At 30.1% G+C, this 21,600-nt stretch overlaps 1 protein-coding gene across 1 annotated transcript; it reads left to right on the top strand.

Annotated features, from left to right (window-relative positions):
• LOC109346833 (transcription factor CYCLOIDEA-like) lies at positions 4,256 to 6,265 on the top strand. Its single transcript, XM_019586642.1, has 2 exons — positions 4,256 to 5,676; positions 5,773 to 6,265. Coding segments are annotated over exons 1-2 (1,236 nt in total). The 5' UTR covers positions 4,256 to 4,441; the 3' UTR covers positions 5,774 to 6,265.

The following is a 21,600-nucleotide window of genomic DNA, read 5'->3' as shown; positions in this document are numbered from 1 at the left end:
TTATTCTCTTTTGCAGGATAGGTTATGTTGGCAATTAGATTAGATTGAGATAGTTTCTATGTTTTATAGTGAAATATGTTAATGACTCATAAATCTAATCATTATAGTGTTATTCATGATATTTTCTTAAAAAAAATAAAAGAGATATTTTGACTTGATGCATGTCAAACTAGACCAATAGTGAGCCAATTTTAAGATATATGAAAAAGTCCCTTTTCTAGTGTTTTGGTTGATGGATGGGATCCAAACTGTTCCTTAGCTATCAAAGTATCAAAGCAATTATTGCTATATGTATATACATAAAATAAATATCAATTATTGATATAGGAGAATAATGTATCTCCTCATATTATGATATAATTTATCTCCTCTAACCAGTAAAAACGTGACATGTGTGCTATTTTGTTTATTTTAAAAAATATTTTTATAAATAATGATGAAACATGACACATGTCATAATTTCACTGGCAGAAGGAGATAACTTATCTCCTTATACCAGGAGATACTCCATTCCCTATTGCTATATGTATATACATAAAATAAAAAGCAATTATTGATATGTTAACTAGCCAGACATTGAAACATTATTTTTAATGTGTTATAATCTCAGGTATATATTGCCCTCTTTAATAATGGAGAGGAGTCAGACTCACAAGTATGAGAGCAGTGCCTCTGTTATAATATTTTTTTTAAATTAAGAATATAAATATGGTTGATAAGTGTAATGGCACCGGAATTCTGAAAATGGTATGCAAGTAAATGTCACAATTTTATTAAGCACGTACGTATGTATTCATGTACCATATACTTACTATGAGAAAAAGTAGATAGAGAGAGAAAGTAAGGCACTTTAATACCAGTGATGCAGGAAATGGTGTCAGAGTTGAATGAGTTTTTGAAGGGATTGAAATCAATCTATGTGGGCTCGTTCAAAAAGAACAGATCAGCTTGAAGTTTGTAGTTAGGAATTGGTACTATTTTCATACTTTAAGAAAAATAGAAAATTCATTTTTCACTGACGAGTTGGAATATTTGCGGTTGAGTTTTATACAGAAATAAACAGAAGCAGAAGCAGAAGCAGTTAAGCAGCTATTACAGCCTCACACCTACCTTTCAGCCTCCCTTGTACGGCTTCAACTTCAAAACTTCATTTACCTTTTGGTTATAAACCACCCAACCTAATTCTATTCACTTTTTCACTTCCACAATTTTCACTACTTAAATAATCACCTTTTAGATCATGAGTGTTACTTATTCTTTATTCAAATTTTATAGGCATTTCGATCATTCATTAATATTTGGATAACTTCCCATTGAAAGAGACTCATTTTTCATTGTATGTTCTATATTCACTCCTTCTTTGTTCATTCATTTTACCCAACATCTTTATTCAAAATTATGTGATATAATCTTGCACATAAAATTTGAAGTTGTATCCCAACCATAAATCATCCCAAAACATAATATCCCTTCCAAGAGACCCCTTCTTATGCTCTTACCAAACCAATCATGATTTACCAAACCGAGAAGAGTTACACGATCATTATAAGATATTAGTTTGTACTTCTAAAGTGAAAGCTTCCAAGATAGGATACCAAATGAATAGTCCTTTGCCATTAGCACCAGTAGGGACTCCCAATAGTTTAAAGGGGGTCAACCAAGTTTACAGTTAAGCTTCTCTACGATCATCTTTAAGAAATAACATGCTCCATTTGAAATACCATGAGACTCCTTTTATACTACTTTTAAGGAAGTTTATTTTCAAACCTGATGACAACTCAAAACACTTCAAGATACTCTTAAACACCGTCAAATTGTAATAAGATCTCTCCCTTATTAACTAGGTACTATCAACATATTGGAGATGCGAAAATATAATATCATCTCTTTCAACCTTGTATTATTTAAATATGTTTTCTTCATAACTTCTCTCATTATACCACTAAAACCTTCACCTACTATCAAGAATGAGAAAGGCGCCAACATACCCTTTGTCTTAATCCATGTTCCAATTTGAAATCATTAGTCGAGTTGTCATTAACAATAATAAAGATGGTTGCAGATTTTAAACAACTTTTAATCCAACCCCTCCATCTACCAAATTTTAATATACTAAATTGTTGTGAAAATAATATATTTGTTGGATAAAAAAGTAGCAAATATGTTAATCCAAATACTAAAAAGGGGTGATCTTTGAGTAGTTAATGAGTCTCCTACTAAATGAGATCCAAAGTATGGATATTAATGGGTTTGGATCAGTCAAAGTAGCGCACTACCTAGATCTGTCTCGTTCAACCATTTTGAAAGTCGAACACACATAAGTACCTCTTGGATCTATTATCCACAGGTTTGTGAGTACGCAGCGGATCCATGAGCACCCATAAATTTAGAAAATATTTAAAAGAAATTGAAAACAACTTATATATCTACATGTATTTATTATAATCATGTGTTATTTTAGACAATAAAAAAGAATAAAATGATAATAACAATTATAAAGCATAATTAAAGCAACAATACACAACTTTAAATTGTCATTTAAATATAACTTTTTTACTAAAAAACATAATTGAAAATTAGACAATAAAACATATTAAACCCTCTAACATTCCTCATCAACATAACATGCATTCCTTCATAATTACGGATTAATAAATATAATATCATTGCTTAAGAATATAATACCACAATTATGACAAAAAATATGTTTATTTATTATTGTGAGTATAGGTACTTCGTTACCCAAATCTGGACTCATTCAACAATATAGTTCAAAATCTCTAGTCCTAACTACTTGTGAGTCTAAAAACAAGAACTCGGACCCGATTTGTTGCGAGTATTACCTGTGGATACTCGCGGATTCGAATACCTATTGTCTTCCAACATAAGCAACAATTTTACCACATAGTTTTTAGAGAACTTGAATTTTCCAAGTTTTTTTTATCAAAGCTAAATAAAACTAAAATGAAACCAATCGCATATTTTCAAATATGTTTGGCTGGACAAAAGAAAATAAAAAGAGATAAATAAGTAAGAGATCATAAAGAAAGAGAAATAAATAGATTTTTGTAATTTTTTATATAAGAGAAGATAAAAGAAAAGAAAGAGAAATATATATTTTCTCTCTCACTCTTTTGTTTGGTTGAATAAAAAATGAAAAAAGAAAGATGATGTTATGTTTCAAAAAACAACAATATCCTTGAAATAAAGAGAAAAAAAGAATTTTTTTATGAATTAAAAATAATGGTTATAATTTTAGATTATAATTTTTTTATTATAATTTAAATTAATATTATTTTTATATCATCATATTTAAAACTAAGAATAGAAAAAAAAATTAAAAGACATTTTTTATATCTCATACAAAATCACTAAGTTTTTGCATACATTTTTTTAGAATCCGAATGTTCTCAATATATTATTTTAATATGGTGCAATCCCATAAATTATTGGTGCCCTTCAGTGTACGGTAGTGATCTTCTAACCTATGACTCCCTCTGGTGCCGCAACTCTGATTGGTAACCACATAGTTGTATTTACAAAATAATGGAAACCATGTGATAAAATTATTTATCCATAATTCACTTAAATCTAAGAAAACTAAACCTATTTGAATCCATTTAATAGAGTTAATAAATTTAAATGAATATAATTTAATGAATGAATTTACTAATTGATAGGTTTGAATCCATTCATTATATTTAATGAATATCTAAAGAAAATTCTAAAAAAAAAAAAGAAAATTATACTGTTTAATGGTGGTATAGTACCTAGGCTCAGTTGTAGATAACTAATTAAAAACTTATAACATATGAAAGCCCATAAAATTAGTTCAGATAGAACAATTTGATAAGGTTAGTTGGAAAACTAATTAACATATGTATGAGAAACATTAACAAGTATCCTGATGTATTGTGTCATTGAGAGAAAGTGAAAACCTTGCCTTGAAAATTAATATTAAAATATATGAAGAATGATGGATGAACTTAGTTTTACCACAATATCAATATTCTTATTTTATATTCCATAAATAATGTTTTTAATAAATATAACACAACTCTATATCTAAAATAACATAAGCCCTCTAATCTGATAAGCTACCTTAAGTAAGGTATACAGGTTTTTAAAGTTTTAGCTTATTAAAAAGCACCATTTTATGAAACAAAATATTTATACTTGTTAAATAAACCTCACTTCCCTGTGTTTTTATAAATAAAAAAGAGAGAGAAATAAAGTGTGTAGGGTGACAGTAGTTAGTATTAATTAGTAGTAGTGGTTTGTTTAGAGAGATAGAGAAGGGAATCTGAGAAAATGATTATATAAGTGCATAGGACTGTACTTGGACCGTTAAGTAGGAGCAGGGAAGCTACCTCTGTGTTTGTAATTGATTTTCTTCATTGCACAAATTCTAGGGTTTCAAATTTGTTCCCTTTCTCTTCAGATGTTCTCTTCATCCACATATCATGACTCCTTCACTAACCCTTACCTTACCACATTTCCTTCTTCTCCTTACCCTAATAGTAATAATGCTAATACTTTTCCTTGTTTCATTGACCCTACTCCTCCTCCTCCTCCTCACGAGTTTAATGATTTTGCAGCTAACACCTTTCTTCATGATCCACTTCTTAATGTTGTTCCATTCATACCCTCCTCCACCACTACTAATCAAACTCAAACCCATCATCATCATCATCATAATCATCATTATAATATGGCAATGCTTGATAATAATCAATTACAAGATAGTGTCTCCCCCTATGGTGTTACTCTACACCATGGTGGTAGCATTAATCCCAATTTTATGATTCAGAAACCAGCTGCTGCTGCTGCTGCTGCAGCTGCCATAGCAAAGAAAGATAGGCACAGCAAGATTCACACATCACAGGGTTTGAGGGATAGGAGGGTGAGGCTTTCAAGTGAAATAGCAAGAAAGTTCTTTGATCTTCAGGACATGCTTGAGTTTGATAAACCTAGTAATACCCTTGAGTGGCTTTTCACAAAGTCAGAGAACGCTATCAAAGAACTTGCTAGAAGTAAGAATAGTAGCAGCTGCAGTCAGAAGCAGGCACATAACAACAACACATCGAATGAGAAAGTGCCATTATTGAGTGGTGATGCTTCTAAAGGGAGGGTGAAGTTGAAATGTGGACAGAGGGATCAAGATGTTTGTAGTGCTCAGACTAAAAAGGAGTCAAGGGAAAAGGCAAGAGCAAGAGCAAGAGAAAGGACTTGTCTCAACAAGATGTGCAACAACACCAGTGGGAGATTACTAGAAGAAAGGTCATCATGCCCTGCAACTTCATCAAACACTTCTCAATATGAACCTAATTGTGCAAGATGGACACATCATCATCAGATTCTTCAACCTAATTACCCTTCTTACACTCATCACCAACTTGGTATAAGTGAAGCACCTCTTAGAGATAGAGATGCCTTTGATGTGATTGAGGAATCATCCATTATGATAAAAAGGAACAACATCAAGTCATCTTTGATGCCTTCTTATAACCAACAAAACCTAGTGAACTCTAAGGAACCAAGTTTCAACAACAACAATAATGATGATGACTACCATTCATTCCCCTATACCACTCAAAATTGGGATACTAATAATGAGAACTCCAACTTTTGTGGAATAGCCACCATGAATCTATCTACATTTTTCATGAACCAGTGGTAAGTCTTATTCATTATTCTCAAATCACATTATTTATTTTTGTTGAACTTTTTAATTAAAGATGTTTTGTAATTTGGGTTACTCTCGATTTGTAGAGCTTCAAAGAGATTATTGGGAGGAGTGCAACAATCAGAGTGGACACACCAGTTTGCTAGTTTTCGGTAATATCTGAACAGAAAGAATCCTCAAGTGCTTTTGCTTTGTAATCATCGCAACATCTTTCTGTGTTCTCCATCAGTAACTGTATTTTCTCAGCCCTATATTCACACTTTACAATGTTTGTACTTATTCTTGTGCTGATAAATGATAATCAACCAATGCCATATCAAAGTTCACATAAAAACATTACTGCGTGTATTATTTCTGTCCAAAAATTCAATAAGTTTGATTTAACAAGTATATATCAAGTACTGCAGCCACTTAATATCAGCTTTTAGTATTTTATTTTATTTATAATTGGCCTGTCTTCATCAATAGTGAAAGCAGTGATCTCCTTTTGGTACAAGGGCAGAATAAGGATCAGAAGAAAACTAAAAATTGCAGCTTTTGTTTGCAGTTAATCTTACAGGTTTTGGGCATTTGCTGATTTGCATTGTTTCAGCTGTAAGAATTCAAGACCTTCACAAAAGCTCTTGGATCAGTCATACAATGTCACTTAGTTGTTTGTTTTACCTTAAAAAAAGAAATTTCAAAGTTGAAGGATTGTTGTTATTCTAAGAGTTAAATGGGTGTGTATGAAGGGTGTATGTTTTACACACTCGCATATCCTTTTATTTAAAAGTTTTCATACATGAGTAGTGAAAAAATATACTTTGACAACTTATTTTATAATTTCTAGATAGTGAACTCAATAACAATAAGTTTCCATAAGATTACATTAATCTTTTGAATTTTAATTTAATTATACTCAACATTTTTCTTATTTACGCTAACCTCATCTAAAAGGAGGGTAGTGAAACTTTTGGGAAAACAAAAGTTGAGTATAATTCAACTAAAGCAAAAGAGAGATTTGTTTAAAGTTTTTTATAATATAGTTTCTCAGACGTAAACTTAACATTAATAAACATAAATATTATAAATTACAGGAGATTTACATTCTATTATCCTAAGATATTGTTTAATTAAACACCCCATTCTTAAGAAGTTACACCCACATATTCCATTATTAGACTCATATCTCTCCCTCCCAATAAATGTAATTTTTAAAACAAAAAAGCTATTAAATATAATTAAGTAAAAGCTCAAGGGAAGTCATTATAATTTGCCTACATTATGATTGAAGTCATTTTTAATTCTAAATATGGAGATAGATTCAAGAATAATAACTATTGAAATTTCTTAATCTTTAATATAAATAAGTACGGGCAACGTACACATGAATTTCTACTAATATGTACCAATACGAGGATGCCAAGCTTTGGTTCCTTCATACAGTTGTTTATTGAGCCTGTTGTAATCCATGTTTAATATTTTGAAATTCAGATGATTAAAACGGATTAAAATTCCTTCTTATACTTATTTCCTTGTTAAGTTCTATTACTCAAAGGGAAAAGTAAAATTGCTACTATCCATTGCACCTAAGAGGAATTTCTGTTGTGAGAGCAATTGGGCAGCTATATATATGTTTATGGATACCACTGGGAGAGAATTTATTGATACTTTCATCCATTACCTTGTGATTTTTGCAACTATTTGTAATATTCTTTGAATGAGGTTGAATGTCTTTTCTGCACTAGTAAATCTTTGAAGTTTTTCATGTATGTATGCTCACAACTCTTTTTTGCCATAGTCCTCAAAATATTGTTATGTATGTATGGATGTAGGTTTCTCAAGAAGAACAAAACGGATTGTTAGGGTTTAGGAATTCATGCACTCCAAATATACATTACTATGTATACAATCTAAATATCTAATGTAAGAGCAGTTCACTTCTATTATGTCCATTTTCTGTTTCCTTTTCCCTTTTTTGCCTCATTTAATAATTAGGTTTTACCATACAACTAGAAGAAATGGAATTTTGATCAGCAGAGATTACTGATGTTTGTTCTGATTGGAGCATGTCTATTAAATTTGTTGTAAACAGTATTTTTGACAATTAAGATGGTGTGACAAATAACCTAGTGATCTTTACAGTTTTCGTAGCTTTGACATCCTGTGTAGTCTTGAATGTTATATGTTGCTCAATATTGTGTCAACCGTTCCTGTACAAACTGTTAGTTACATCTGTTCAATATGCTGTTGATTTTTGCATCTGGTATCTGACCTATGGATTAAATTGTGTGAAATAAAGCTTACAGGGTTAACAAATTAACTAAACACTACATCGCAGAATGTTCACAAGTAACTGAAGTATTGATTCTTCAAACAGAAACAGATATGATGATGTTTATGATAGTATGGATATGGTTAAATCAAGTTCATGGTCTTGGTTCCCTTTTTGGATGGAGCTTTTGCAATTTTCAGATTTGTTTATTTATCCATTGGAATGTCTTAAACAGTGTTGTTAGCCTTTTTTTGATGATTGTACTAAGGATTGGAGTACACCTATTACTCTTATATTATTTGATTTTCTTTCTTAATTAGGAATGAAAATGTGATGATATTCCTGATCATAAGAAGGCACAGCAGAGTTTTCATTATGTTTTATTTGAGCTTCTTCATTTTGACAGGATATATTTTAGAATTTTAGTCGTATAGATTAGATGAGGCATTTTCTTCATGAAGAGCATTATAATCTCACTGGCCCTGTGTGAGGAATGAAAGTGAACGTACACCAATACTGACCTGTTATCATAGTCATATAGGACATGATATATGTTTTGGTTTGTATTTGATTCATTATTTTGCACATTATTACAGCGCCTTTCCTTTATGATGAAGTACATATATAAGGTAAATAAATAAGTGAATCATGAAATTATGCATGTGATATTTTTAGTTTGAAGTTTTGGTACAGGATTGTGTTGTTCTGTGATTTATTTCTTGCTGATATATATTATATATCCTGTTAGTGTTGGATATATTGATGTCTCTTGATCATCAAGAAACTGCTATATATATTCTCTGTCTGAAAGCGGCATCACCAGTTATGATCCTCTTCCTTTTTTATGCATTTTCTAATATCATCACATAGCTAGTTTTGGACAGTATGTTCTATACTTAATGATAATTTTATTTTGAAAACTAGTGTATCATAACTTTTAGGATCTCTATTAGTTTTAGATGGGTTTTTTTTTAAATTATAGTTGTAAGTATAACGTTATAGATAGTCAACGAACTTGTTACCTGATAAAAAAGTGTATCACAACGTTATAGTTTTTAGATGGTTTTTGATATCCTAACCTCTTATTCAATCCATCAATGATATTTTGAAAATATCAATCATATTTTTTGGAATATTGTATTGAATTTTTGAAAATACATCATAAGGGATTGTTATTTATTCAAAAATAAGCATATAGCTTTGTCCTATAGTTTTTAATATTTTTTAGTCACATTCCAGCCAGTTTTATTCAAATATGTTAGCTCTACATGACTTTTGAAACTTAACCGATTTTTCATCCAATTTTGACAAACATAACCTTTTATCAACTAAACCTAGTAAATAAACCTAAAACAAAACTTATCCTAAGTCATATTATTCTAGGAAAATATGCTAAAAGCATTCCTATACTCAGGCTGTACTTTGAAGGAGCAACTGGGGTAACTACCCCTGAACTTAAAAAAAATTAAAATATTAATTTTTCCTACACCCAAAATAACGTAGTTTTGAGTATTTAAATTAAAATCTAATTTATTAACTATAAATATCACATAAGAAGTACGTACAATGTCACATTTACTATTATTCTATTAAGTATTTATACAACAGAGCTAAAATTGCATTATTCTATTTAATATTCACCACTATTTACATTGTAGCACATACCGTACCCACAAATGAATGTGATATTAATTTTTTTAGAACGTGATAGGAAAACATCCTCAAATTTGGCCATATTTAGTGAATCAAAAAGTTGAAATTCCGAAGAGTTTATCTAAATTAGCATCCATATTAATGCCATGTTGAAGATTATTTATTAAATAATAATAAAAATCCATGATGATTTTAACTTAAAATGTTTCCTTCATGGTTAGAATACTCTATATCGAAAGACGTTGTTGACCGTTTGCCTTGTTATTTGTTGAGTAATAAATCAAGTGCATAGGCTGGATGATGCCTTTACTAGAAAAGGATTTAGAGTAAGGAAAAAAGTCAACGTCGTGAAGAATTGTACATTTCTTATTCACCTTGGTGGCTTGCCTCATACTAATGCAATGAAAGCTTGTTTTGATTTGTTGAACTAGTCTCGGCATATTCGTAATATCTTCAATGTGAAAAGTTATGTTCAAATCAAACAAAATCGGTTACGTCTTAGGTGTAAGAAATATGTGACATGAAAGAATATATTATTTCCTTGTTTGAATGATATAATTCTTGAATGAAGAGTTATCAATGAAGTAGTAAGACTCTTAAGAAATAGTCTATATATAGTGCTTGATAGAAGCAATATACTTATCAGAAAAAGGACCTGAAACATTGTTCTTATCTCTGCCCAGAAAGTTTGTCCCTATCAGCCAGCAATAAAAGAAAAGCATAGAAGGAAGAGAAAGAAATGGAAGAGTTTCTCTATTGACGAAGAACAACACAACATTTAAAGGACGATCATGTCGTCATGGATAGAGATAATCTATAATTATTCTTAATATGTAAAAGATATGAATTCTTAAGATCTATTTTGCACATGATTTTTATGATCAAACTTACATTAAGAGCTCTATCAACTCAATCAGTTAGCTTATCTTTAGAGCTTGTGCTTTTAGAGGGAAAGGCCACAATCAAAAGGTAAAGGTAATTTTCTTGAGCTCATCAAACTTCTAAAATGAACTTCAAAAGTAGTTTTGCAAATGTTTTATATAATTCAAAGTATATCTTTCATAAAATTCAAAAGGATATCATGCATATCATGTTTAGTAAGGAACATATATCATAGATGGAGATTCTAATTTTTGCATAGTTGTTAATAAATATTGAGGAATCTAAGACTCGGAGACAATGTGTCATTATATATTAAAAATTAAAATAATAAATATTATTATATATAAAACGGTGATATCATGTATATGTTTTCCACTTTATTTATTCATTCTCTATGTGACTCATTCACACTTATCCCTAACAATCCCCAAAAGTATTTGTTGAAAATTATAAAATAGTAACACGCTTACATGTTAAAGTAAACAACCAATAATGTGGAACGTGATATCATCATATAGAAACATGGTTTAGTCCTAGATAGTGTCCTTTATTCTAAAGTATAAAGATTTTATATTGTTCAACACTGCAAGGTTTTACAGGATGAGCTATAAATGCAACAACAGTGTGAGTGGCCTATTAGGACAGAGAGGAACTCGTACAGTATACAGAGATTAAAGTTCGACTGAGCGGTCTTATTTGCAACAACATGCTTATTTCCTAAAATATGTCTGAATATATCTCATCATGCAACTTCATTTTAACTCTGATCATTCTCACCGGTGCCTGATGGCTGCACCTCCCAAAAACCAGTCTAAGGTTATTTGATTGGTTACTTGCTTAATTCTTCCTATAAAAATAGTACGTAATATGTATAAAGAATGTTGTTGAGAATCAACGACTCCAATAATAACAATTTATAACCAAAAAGAAAGATTGTAGAGATTTAACAATGTCTACTTCATCGAGAGTTGTTGAATGGCATTCCCTTCACCTCAGCCTAACATACTAGCACGGTTGAATGTGTATTGTTAAAAGATAATTCTGACAGTATATTAATATTTTTAGAATTTTCGAACATGTGTAACTATAGAGGTTATTGATAATGTTGTTGTTTGGACTTTGATTGTTTTTAGTATAGAACTATAAGGTATGAGTATAATAAGCTTTTATCATAAATTGTATTTGGCGTACACTAGATAACAATAACATTGACTTGATGGTGGTAATAACAATTGTGTTTAGATGTGAGGGTATTTAGAGTAAAAAACATATTATCTTTTTATTTCTAACCCAACTTTCTCCAATGAGATTAAAAATACATTAGGGAAACAATAAATAGGCCAACAAGATAGTTGATAGTTACATTCTATACTGCTCATTCACCAAATCTAGATTGCAACATGATAGTTTGCCCATACCATCCGTTTTGTCAAAATGCTTAAAGAGGGGTTGAAGGTTTTAAATGCTAGTTTATATATGAAAAGCTTATTCGAGTTACATATAAAAGCTATAAGCTCTTCTATTAATGATCTGTCATTTTAGTCATTTAATTTTTCAATGATGAACATTACCCCAACCCAATATAATAATACTACATATTGTTTAAGTCATGTATTACATAGATTTGAGCTACTTATAGAAGTAGTTTTTACAAAACAATTCTAGTTTATTCAGCCAACTACACAATAATATAAGTTAATTTCAGAAAACTTGTATCACTAAAAAAATACCAAAGTTGCAAACCACTACATTTGATAACTTTTATCATTAAAGCATCCTGAAACTCTTCAATAAAAACTTGTGAAAGGGATCGGGGGAAAAGATTGTTGTAAGAAGAAAATTGAAAAGCACCCCAAGTACCAATTTTTATTGTTGCCTTTGACAACACTCTACCGTCCTTTGTTTTCCATTTATACTTGTTTTTCACCATCCATGTCCCATTCATGAAGAAAATTTATTTCCTTACCATATCTTCAACCCCACAAAGATTCTATTGGTCCCTTCTCGTGCCTATTTTAAGCCTTTTTAATTATGGTCCTTAAAGATGGAATTTATAGGAGAGTCTTTATTCTAAATAAACAACAAACACTCACAATCTAGTATACCAATCAAATCAAAATTCAATACCCACAGTATTTATATAATATTCAAATATTAGTAGTAATTTTTAGATTAGAGAATTTTAAAGTACACTATAATATATAAATTTATATAATTCAATCTGGGGTATGGATACGTAGAATCCACCTCTCGAACTGAACCTGAATTAAATTCTATAAATTAATTTCACAGTTTGTCCCCATTACCCATTGAAGCATTAACTAACCCATTCCAAAGAGGGCAGACAAGGGTGAGTGATTTAAGTTTTCCAACCCAATCCGTTGCTTTGTAAAGCCGAAGCAACTATGTACTATCATGCTCTCAATGTTTCTTCAACCAAAATATCTTACCATAGTAATATCATTTCTACTTTCATATTATAGATACAATCGGTGTAATATCATTTGTTTTTTAATGAACCAAATAATTTATTCATAGAAGAACAAAAAGTACCCAATCAATACAAATTACAGCATATATATATAACTAAACATAGATGTATGATATATAATCTACATGACGCATATATCGATCAGAGAAGCTAACAAGATATTTTCCTATCACGTTCAACCCCAAATGGGTTAGGTCATGGTAGTTGAGCTTCTTATGCACAGTTCACTTTCATAACTAAGGAGCTCCCATAAATAAATGGTCTAGGTTTGAATCCTTATTGGCCCCGCATGTTTTGAACATAAAAAGTGTTTGCACGCAACATAGCATATGACATCGAGCTATCACTTAATAACTGTGTTAGATTTGTTGAATGCATATCAAACATGTCAAAGTGTACATCTTGATCAAGTTGTAATTTATTAGGATCTAGACTCCAAAAAATGAAAGATTTGGATGAATTCAATCAATAGGGAAAAGAAGATTTGTAAGGAGTAGTTTCCATAACCTAAAATTTGAAGGTATTAAATGTATTCACCATATGTCACTTTTAAAATATCTTTTATATATTTTCCAATATGAGAGTTCTGTACCACATCTTATTGACACTTCATTTGAAATAATATTGGTGATTGAAAGATATGATGGAAATATAATGGTAGGAACTAATTATGAGAGGTCTTGGTAACTAGGATTGATTAAGCCGCAAATATTTGACGATGGAGATGGAAGAAGAAAAGCAACATATGATTGAAGAGGTGTAAGCTATATTTAGCTGGTATCTAACTTCGGAAATGACATGTCTTAATGTAACAGCCATGAAGAAAAAGACTAGAGGTAGCCACTTGTCTAGCTTTTAATATATAGAGCAAATTAAATAAACCCAAAAGGGGCGTGACCGATATCCATCCTCACATCGCAATCTTAATAACCCTGCTCCCTAGCTAACGTCCAAGTAGTGCTATTAACTCTTACTTATTAATTACATGTTACCTAGCTTCAACCAACTACTACACTCATCAACATTCTAGGAAATGACTCTGGAGTAGTTCAATTCTTAAGTTGGAGATCACTCTGAATCAGTGATCATTATATTGAAGGTATATGGTACAACTCCCTTCAACTTTATATATCATTCAACTTTAAGTATGTATATGATATATATGCAAATGAGAATTGGAGACACTATAATGTCCAAAATTCAGAACAAGTGGTCTTATGTTGAAAGTCTTCCTAGCAGTATGGAAAGTAGGTAGTTTGTTCCATTTAAGCCACTGACAATGGTAGTACAAGCATATGAACTTGAAAGGTGAAAGCAATAGTTAGCTAGCAAATTGAGCTCTAATTTACATTGTCATATACTTAGGGGAAATTTGCTCAAGATGAAGTAGTCATACATTAAGGAACAAAACTATTTTTGATAATAAGATGTTTCAAGTAGATGAGGTGATGGAGCTTATTTTTATGCATTCTTGGAGCATTTTTAATGCTCGCTTTCCTCTTTTTTCTTATTCACTTGTTGATTGGGTGAGACACCCATCAAATTGTTTTTCTCCTTATTAATTTAGAGATTATGTGGATAGGAGTACCACTTGTTCTCCTAATTTCTTTATCTCTTGATTAATAATATTTTCATTGCTGATAAAAAAAAAGGGAAAGATTTTTAGGAATTTTAAATGTGAGGCAATATATGGTAAAATAAATCTCATTGGAAAATAGTAGAAATGTAAAGTAAGTAGTAAAATCCATTAACCTAATACCTTGAAGTATTTGGTTTAAGATGTAATGTCATACAAACTTATGGTTCTTCAATTCACATTTCTTTGGGCTCCATTATTCCTAACAATCAATATCAAAGTAGATAGTTTAATTGGGTTAACTATTACATTAAAACAATTATTTGTGTATCTAGTTATGTGTCTCTTGTGTGAAAAGCTTGCTAAAGATATGTGGCGGCAAGGGGACATGTCTCATTGGAGTTAAAGATGGAGCAAGTTTGAAGAGTGTTTGTATCCCATTGGACGGGGTGGACTCCGATTTACATCATAAAATAATTGATAAGTTTCCACTCTTGGAGGGGTATACTAAGGTTGAGATTCACACTTGAGAAGACATTGTAGAAGTCCAGTGTGAATTTGTTGAAGTCACACAATGGCTAAGTTTGGATAATTTGAACACCTTAAAAGTAGATGAACTCATACATTAAACGCATTAAGATTTTTGGTCAACACCTAAAAATGGTTCGCAAAGTACATGTTTATGAACAATTTGGTTCATGACTTTGATGTAATTTTAAGTTGGTTTGGTTGATGTTAGAATTATTTTATGCTTTTTATGATTTTTGCATTTTCTTCCATATTTTGTCGATTTTTTTGTGCAAACTAGGTGACAAATCCGATCAACCGAACCAATGCAACTAGAATTTTTGTGGACTGAACTTGTCCGGTTTTTGTACTAAAATGTAAATAAACCTGAACCAGACTATATCATTTTGTTTAGATATTAAATTAAGATTGTCGTAAAATCTAGGCGCATATTTTTTTGAACAGTGAGCATCTACAGCAAGGTGGCTTAGTACTAACTACTAACTACTAACTACTAACCCTAGTACGCTCTTTAAAAGGTACTTGTGATTGAACAAGATCACCTTCGATTCTAAAATGCATGAGCTAGCGTTACTAGCATAGAGCAAAGTAGCTTTTGCTACAGTAATTATCACCAACTACATGCATGTATCCCATCATATCCTAGCTAGGTCATATCTCACTAACTTCTTTCCTATTAATATGGAAAGCATAGCAATATAATAACATGCTTGTGGTTCATCTCCATGGCCATAAAGCATGCAGATATCAATATTCCGCCTATGTCTTTTCATTTTTATATCAAAACAACAACAAATTTAGTCACTACATGGTGGATGTTGGACGTAAACTTTGAAAAAACAAAGTTGGACTTTTGGAGATTGCCATTATTTGATAATCTGTTTCTTTTTTAATTCGAACCAAAAACCCTCTACGTCTATTTTCTTTTTCAACTATGGCGATCAAATTAAAGCACATACAGCGTAGGATAGATTAGTTGCCATTATTTCTTTTCCTAGTGGTCAGATATCCCTTAAACAAAACTAATACAACTAAATTTGATATAGGCCATGCAACGTGCTTATCATTTGAGACTTGCAATGTGTGATTGTTGAGGAATGGGTCTTTTGTTTTTATTGTCTGATTGATCAAATTAATGCTCAATAATGTGTTATCTCTTATTTTTATGGATAGAATACTCCTTTTTATAATTAAAATGATAGCTTATAAAAAAATTGGGGACTTGCAATGTTCAAAAGTGCAAATTTTAATAGTTTTATTAAGTTTTGGTATGAGGATTTACTAATTATGCTTGTAGTTTTCTATGTTAGCCCTTTATTTATGTTTGTAGTTCTTCTTTACTTTCATGATTTATAAAAAATTACTAAGAGAGCAAAGTGATGTTAGGATGATTATCAAGTTGAAGTTTGTAATATTAAGCACATCAAGGAGAAAAGATAAAGGCTCATTATCATTAGACAGGTAGATCCTAATTTCGAATACATGACTTAAGATAAATAGACAATTATTCTTGAGTATAGGAGAAATATCTCAATATAGTGAACAAAAGATTTGATGGCCTTACCAAGAAGAAGCAATCCGAATTCAACTTTAGTTCAAAACTCCCCAGAAGCCATCATAGCAATTTGCACCATTAGGAGGAGTAAGTGACTAAAATTTAGCAAAATATAAATGTTATGAACAATAGATAAGAAAACAAAACTACTATTCCAATAGAAATAGAACAAAACTAAAAGGTTATATCCTTCTTACCAAGATGGAAGTGAGCTTAATATAATTTTTACATGGCTTCTACCATATCTCATGCTTATTCCTTCAAAAAATAACAAAAAGTGAAGACAGGCAATTTGAAAGTGTCGTGGAGATTAAAGAAAAACAAAAAATAAATAAAACAAGAAAGTTCACCCAAAAATAATAAAAAATGAAATTAATAAATAAACCATGTGCTTCTACTAATTTCGAGCATTATTCTATTACACATTCTTTCAAACTTGTCCCCACTCTCAATGTCAAAACTAAAATATTTATCTTGAATATTGATTAGTATAAAAACGGATGTAAAAAGTTTTTCTTTGTGGTTGTTACAATCAGGTACAAGACGATGAATCACAAAAAAGTATAGTTAACTTATAAATTAAAGGAAAAAATTGATTAACTTATGCAAATAGAAAGGTAAAATGGAAATAGGCATGAATAAAAAAGAGAGTGCATGGTATGCATAATGCAAAAAACATGAAATAGTTAACAAACCAGGAAAGACACACACATACATGGTGAGAGGAAACGATTTGGGAAATGCATGTCATATGCACCAAACAGTGAAGTGAAGTGAAGAGAAGAAGAAGAAGATGAAAATCACAAAATGGCCAGAGAAGAAGAAGCATAGCGATGCAAATATAGCTCATAGCAAGAAATTCTAATTAAACTGATTGAAACAACACTGCAGAAACCATGATTGCATTGAAAAAGTTGGCAGTCATAATAATAACTATCATCTTTGATTTTTTTTTTGTGAATTTTGGTTTCTACCTCAATTTTCATCTATTTTTAATTATATTTATTGTTATGATAATATAGTGTTTTGATATCTGAACATTAAACCGACTAAAGTCTTAAAAACCGTTAATTACTTAAAGTTGGATGATGTCACGTATAATTAATAATTATATTTAAATATATTATTAAATATAAATATGTAATTATATATTCATCAAGCTAAGTTAGGCACACTCCAGGTAATTGAAGGAGAACAAATAAGATATTATTCAATGCAAATTAAGTTTTAATCAGCAAAGCAAAACAGATACAATTCTCTATGCTGTAGTACATAAAACCAAGCTATGTAGTTTGCGTAATTCAGGAGGCAATGCCACAAAATAATGAACCCATATGCAATTCATCGAATATATGACATGAAACTAAGCTTGGTCACTGCATTTAGGGTTTACTAATTATTACATATAAATAATTGCGAGGATTCAGAGAAATTATGATAGTAAGATCCTGTATATGAAGCCATCAAATATTTGGAATATCTAGCAGGTTAAAAACAATATTGTTTTTTGGAATAAAAGTTTTCAGATCGACAATATCATAAAGTTAATCTACTTAAACTCTTGGATCATTATAAAAGCAAGGTGCACGACTTTTAATTATTTTATGCAGAATGATTGTTACATTGTTTGGACTATATTAATTATTGCTCAATCATTTTTTTTTATATTAAAACTCCACTTTATATGCTAATATAAAAAATGGTTTGGGCTCCTCTCCAGTGTTGGACCCAAATTATGACATGTGGTGCCCAAACAAATTTAAGAGTCCAGAATTTCTTTAATTTTCTTAATTAAATAAATAAAAAACCTATCGAAATATCTTCTTCACATATTCTAGTAGTAGAGATGAGTTTATTTCATAAAAAAATGATAAGTGAGGGTAAATAAAAGAAGAATAGCTTACCATGATACCAAACAAAGAAAAATAATAGTGAGACGTGGGTAGATAACAATGAGACGATGGTAAGAAAAATCACGTTTGTTCATAAATCTAATCGCTTTCTTCTCGAAACTGGAGACAAGAATGAAGAAGTTGAGGTTGCCTTTTTATTCAGTCTTCACATTTTTTAAAGTGAATCGTCGAGTTTCATCACTAAGTTATTTTATTGTCCTAACTGGCTCATTTACTCATCTGGCTAACAATGCGAATTTTTAAGGTATACCAAATTAGTTGGCCTATCTAATGGAGTCTTCATATCATTGGTTATGGCTCAAAAGTTGAGAATTATAATTAATGTCTATTTGCATGAAACATATCACACATATGTAAGTATTTTCCAAATTTTTATTTGGTATTAATCTAATAATTGTAGTTACTTCATTTTACCCGTTATCTTTCTTATTAACAAACTAGGGGTAGAGCTATGAAAATAGTCATTAATATGTTTCTTGATTTTTCTATTAACAATTAAATATAAAGAATTTTTCACTTTAAAAAATACAGTTTAAGAAGAAGAGAAAATAATAGGGACGCTACTCTAGTAATAACCTTGAGAGAGTGAGAATCAGATGACACATATGGTATGAGGTGATAGTAGTAGTTAAAGTGTACTTTCACTGCATGTTTTGTTATTCTACAGAAGGTACGTAAATCTACATATCTAGCTTCTCATAAAGAAAGAAAAAAGTGATTGATGTCATTATTTGGGTAGTAGATTTTCCATATTGCAGGAGGAACAATGTTATTTTGGTAAGTAATGTGTGATCATTTTAAATTATATTTTGATTTTTGGAGGGTTAGATGGTTTTTTGAGATACAAAGAAGAAAGAGATAAAAACAATTTATTTGTTGTAAAATAAGTTATGGGGTTAGAAAAATTCCAATCTATTTTCATTCCTTCTCCATCTCTCGATCGAGCTATTATCATTCGAATGATGAATGTATTAACCAAAACCTTGTATAAGTTAGCTATCATTGTTTCTGACCATTGATGCATACTACACGTAAATAATCCAGCTTCTTCTATTATAGATATCTAGTTACCTTGTATTTTACCCATATCACGTAGGTAAGATCAGAGTCTAAGGCCTAATAGTTTTGCAATTACCACTCTTTATCATTGCTTTTGTAAGCATGAGATTTGTTTTGCGACTGTAGGTACCCCTTTTCACCAAATGATTCATTAATCTATAGTTATCTTCCCTTTAAATTGTTAAATAATGTATGGATTTATATTTTTTTTGAAACATAATAAGTTAGATAAAAAAAGAAATTCCCCTTGTAAGCTAGTGTATTTATGATCAGCTTTGATATAATCCTAAAATAGTTTCCTAAAGATGCTACTACTAAAAAATACTCATTCTAGTCAATTTTTATATGACTCTTATGAGAATTTGATTTTGGTACTTTTTATAGTACTTTTAAAAAAATTGAGTGCATTTGTTAATCTTGTAAAAGAATTATTGCATAAAGGGCAAATCTGTAAAGATATATTTATTCATTAAAAAAGTTAAACAATATTAACTATAAAATAATTATTCATTTCAATTTCTCATGTTTTTTCGATTTTATCAACTTAGTCTCCAATAATTTTATATTATCATTTTAGTACTCAACATTTTTAACGTACAACCATATTAGTCTTTTCACTCATACCTTTCAGTTAACATTGACAATCTAGCATATGTATACCATTAATATTGGTATGGTCAAATATCTTTTGCCTATGTTGGCGATTTGACACGTCATCAAAACAACATATTTTTTTGTCATTTTATTTAAAGAAAATGATGTCATTTTTTGGTTTTCTTAAACATAAATCCTTTGTTAAAAGGGCATGCTCTTAGGTTTTTTCTTCAACTAAAATATAACATTTAAATCTTCATCTCTACTAGGGATAGCAATGGCGGTAGAATGGACCCATATAGTACTTTCACATACTCATAATATTTGTGGGTTCGCGTGAGGATAATAGGTATAAGTAGGTACCCGATGTTTTTAAATTTAAATATATTTAAATATTTTTTAATATTTAATATGTATAAAATAATTATTACATGGATAATAAATTTATGTAATGTTAAGTGTATAATTATATTTTAATTACTAAAATTCATTATAAAATAATAATAAAATAGATAATATAATTATAAAATAAAAAATAATTATATAAAATATTTAATTAAAAATAAATTCATAAATACGGGTGTACCCACAAGGCGGGTATCATAATAAATGTTCTTACCAATAAGTAGGACTGACTATGAATCGAACAAATTCGGTATTCGTTCAAAACTCGACTCGTTATTTAGCTCAATAAATTTGGTTCATAAATTAAATGACCTGACTTGAGCTAGAAATTGAGCTCGTTAAATAAATAAGTCGAACTTAAACTAGATACAGTTCGACTCGTTAGGTTTACTATATATATATATATATAATGAACAAATGTTTCAATCTATAGCATTCTTGCATTTTGTTTGGATGCCAAGAAATTGTAGTAAGGATAGAATTGTGAGCATATAAAAACTCGGAAGGAGACAATTTAGGCATATGAGAAAGCTAATTGAGTATATTAGTATTTTGTAATTGCTTAATTTGTATTTCTTTATTTGCATTAGATGGCAACAAAATTTCGAGAGAACTTAATGAATGATACTAAGCTTCAATTTTCTTTCCAAATAATGTTAATAATCAACTTCTATGAGTTAAGAAATTAAGCAATGTCTTTGGACTTGACATTGTTAACATCAAAATTTCTCATATGATTGAAACATACCCTTAATTTGTTGTAATTAGTGAGACTTCTCTATAGAAGAAAGTGAATTTTGAAGAAAATAAATTTACTGACCAACACAAGGAACAACATCTGCTTGAGAAATGTCACTCTTGCATTTGATGTTGATGAACTTTTTGACTATTTTCTTCGACCATGAGAGCTTCATCAAGCAACAAATAGAGACATAAACAACAGTTAATAACTTGCAATATGCAAATAACAATGTTAATTCTTGGTTATTTGTAATTCAGTTTTG

This window comes from Lupinus angustifolius, chromosome LG04 (assembly GCF_001865875.1).
Source record: "Lupinus angustifolius cultivar Tanjil chromosome LG04, LupAngTanjil_v1.0, whole genome shotgun sequence".
In the NCBI taxonomy this organism is placed as follows: Eukaryota; Viridiplantae; Streptophyta; class Magnoliopsida; order Fabales; family Fabaceae; genus Lupinus; species Lupinus angustifolius.
This window is presented reverse-complemented; position numbering and strand designations above follow the sequence as displayed.

What these genes read in the sequence shown, in the direction of transcription:
- LOC109346833 (XM_019586642.1), top strand. Translation starts at nt 4,442, where the DNA reads ATGTTCTCTTCATCCACATATCATGACTCCTTCACTAACCCTTACCTT.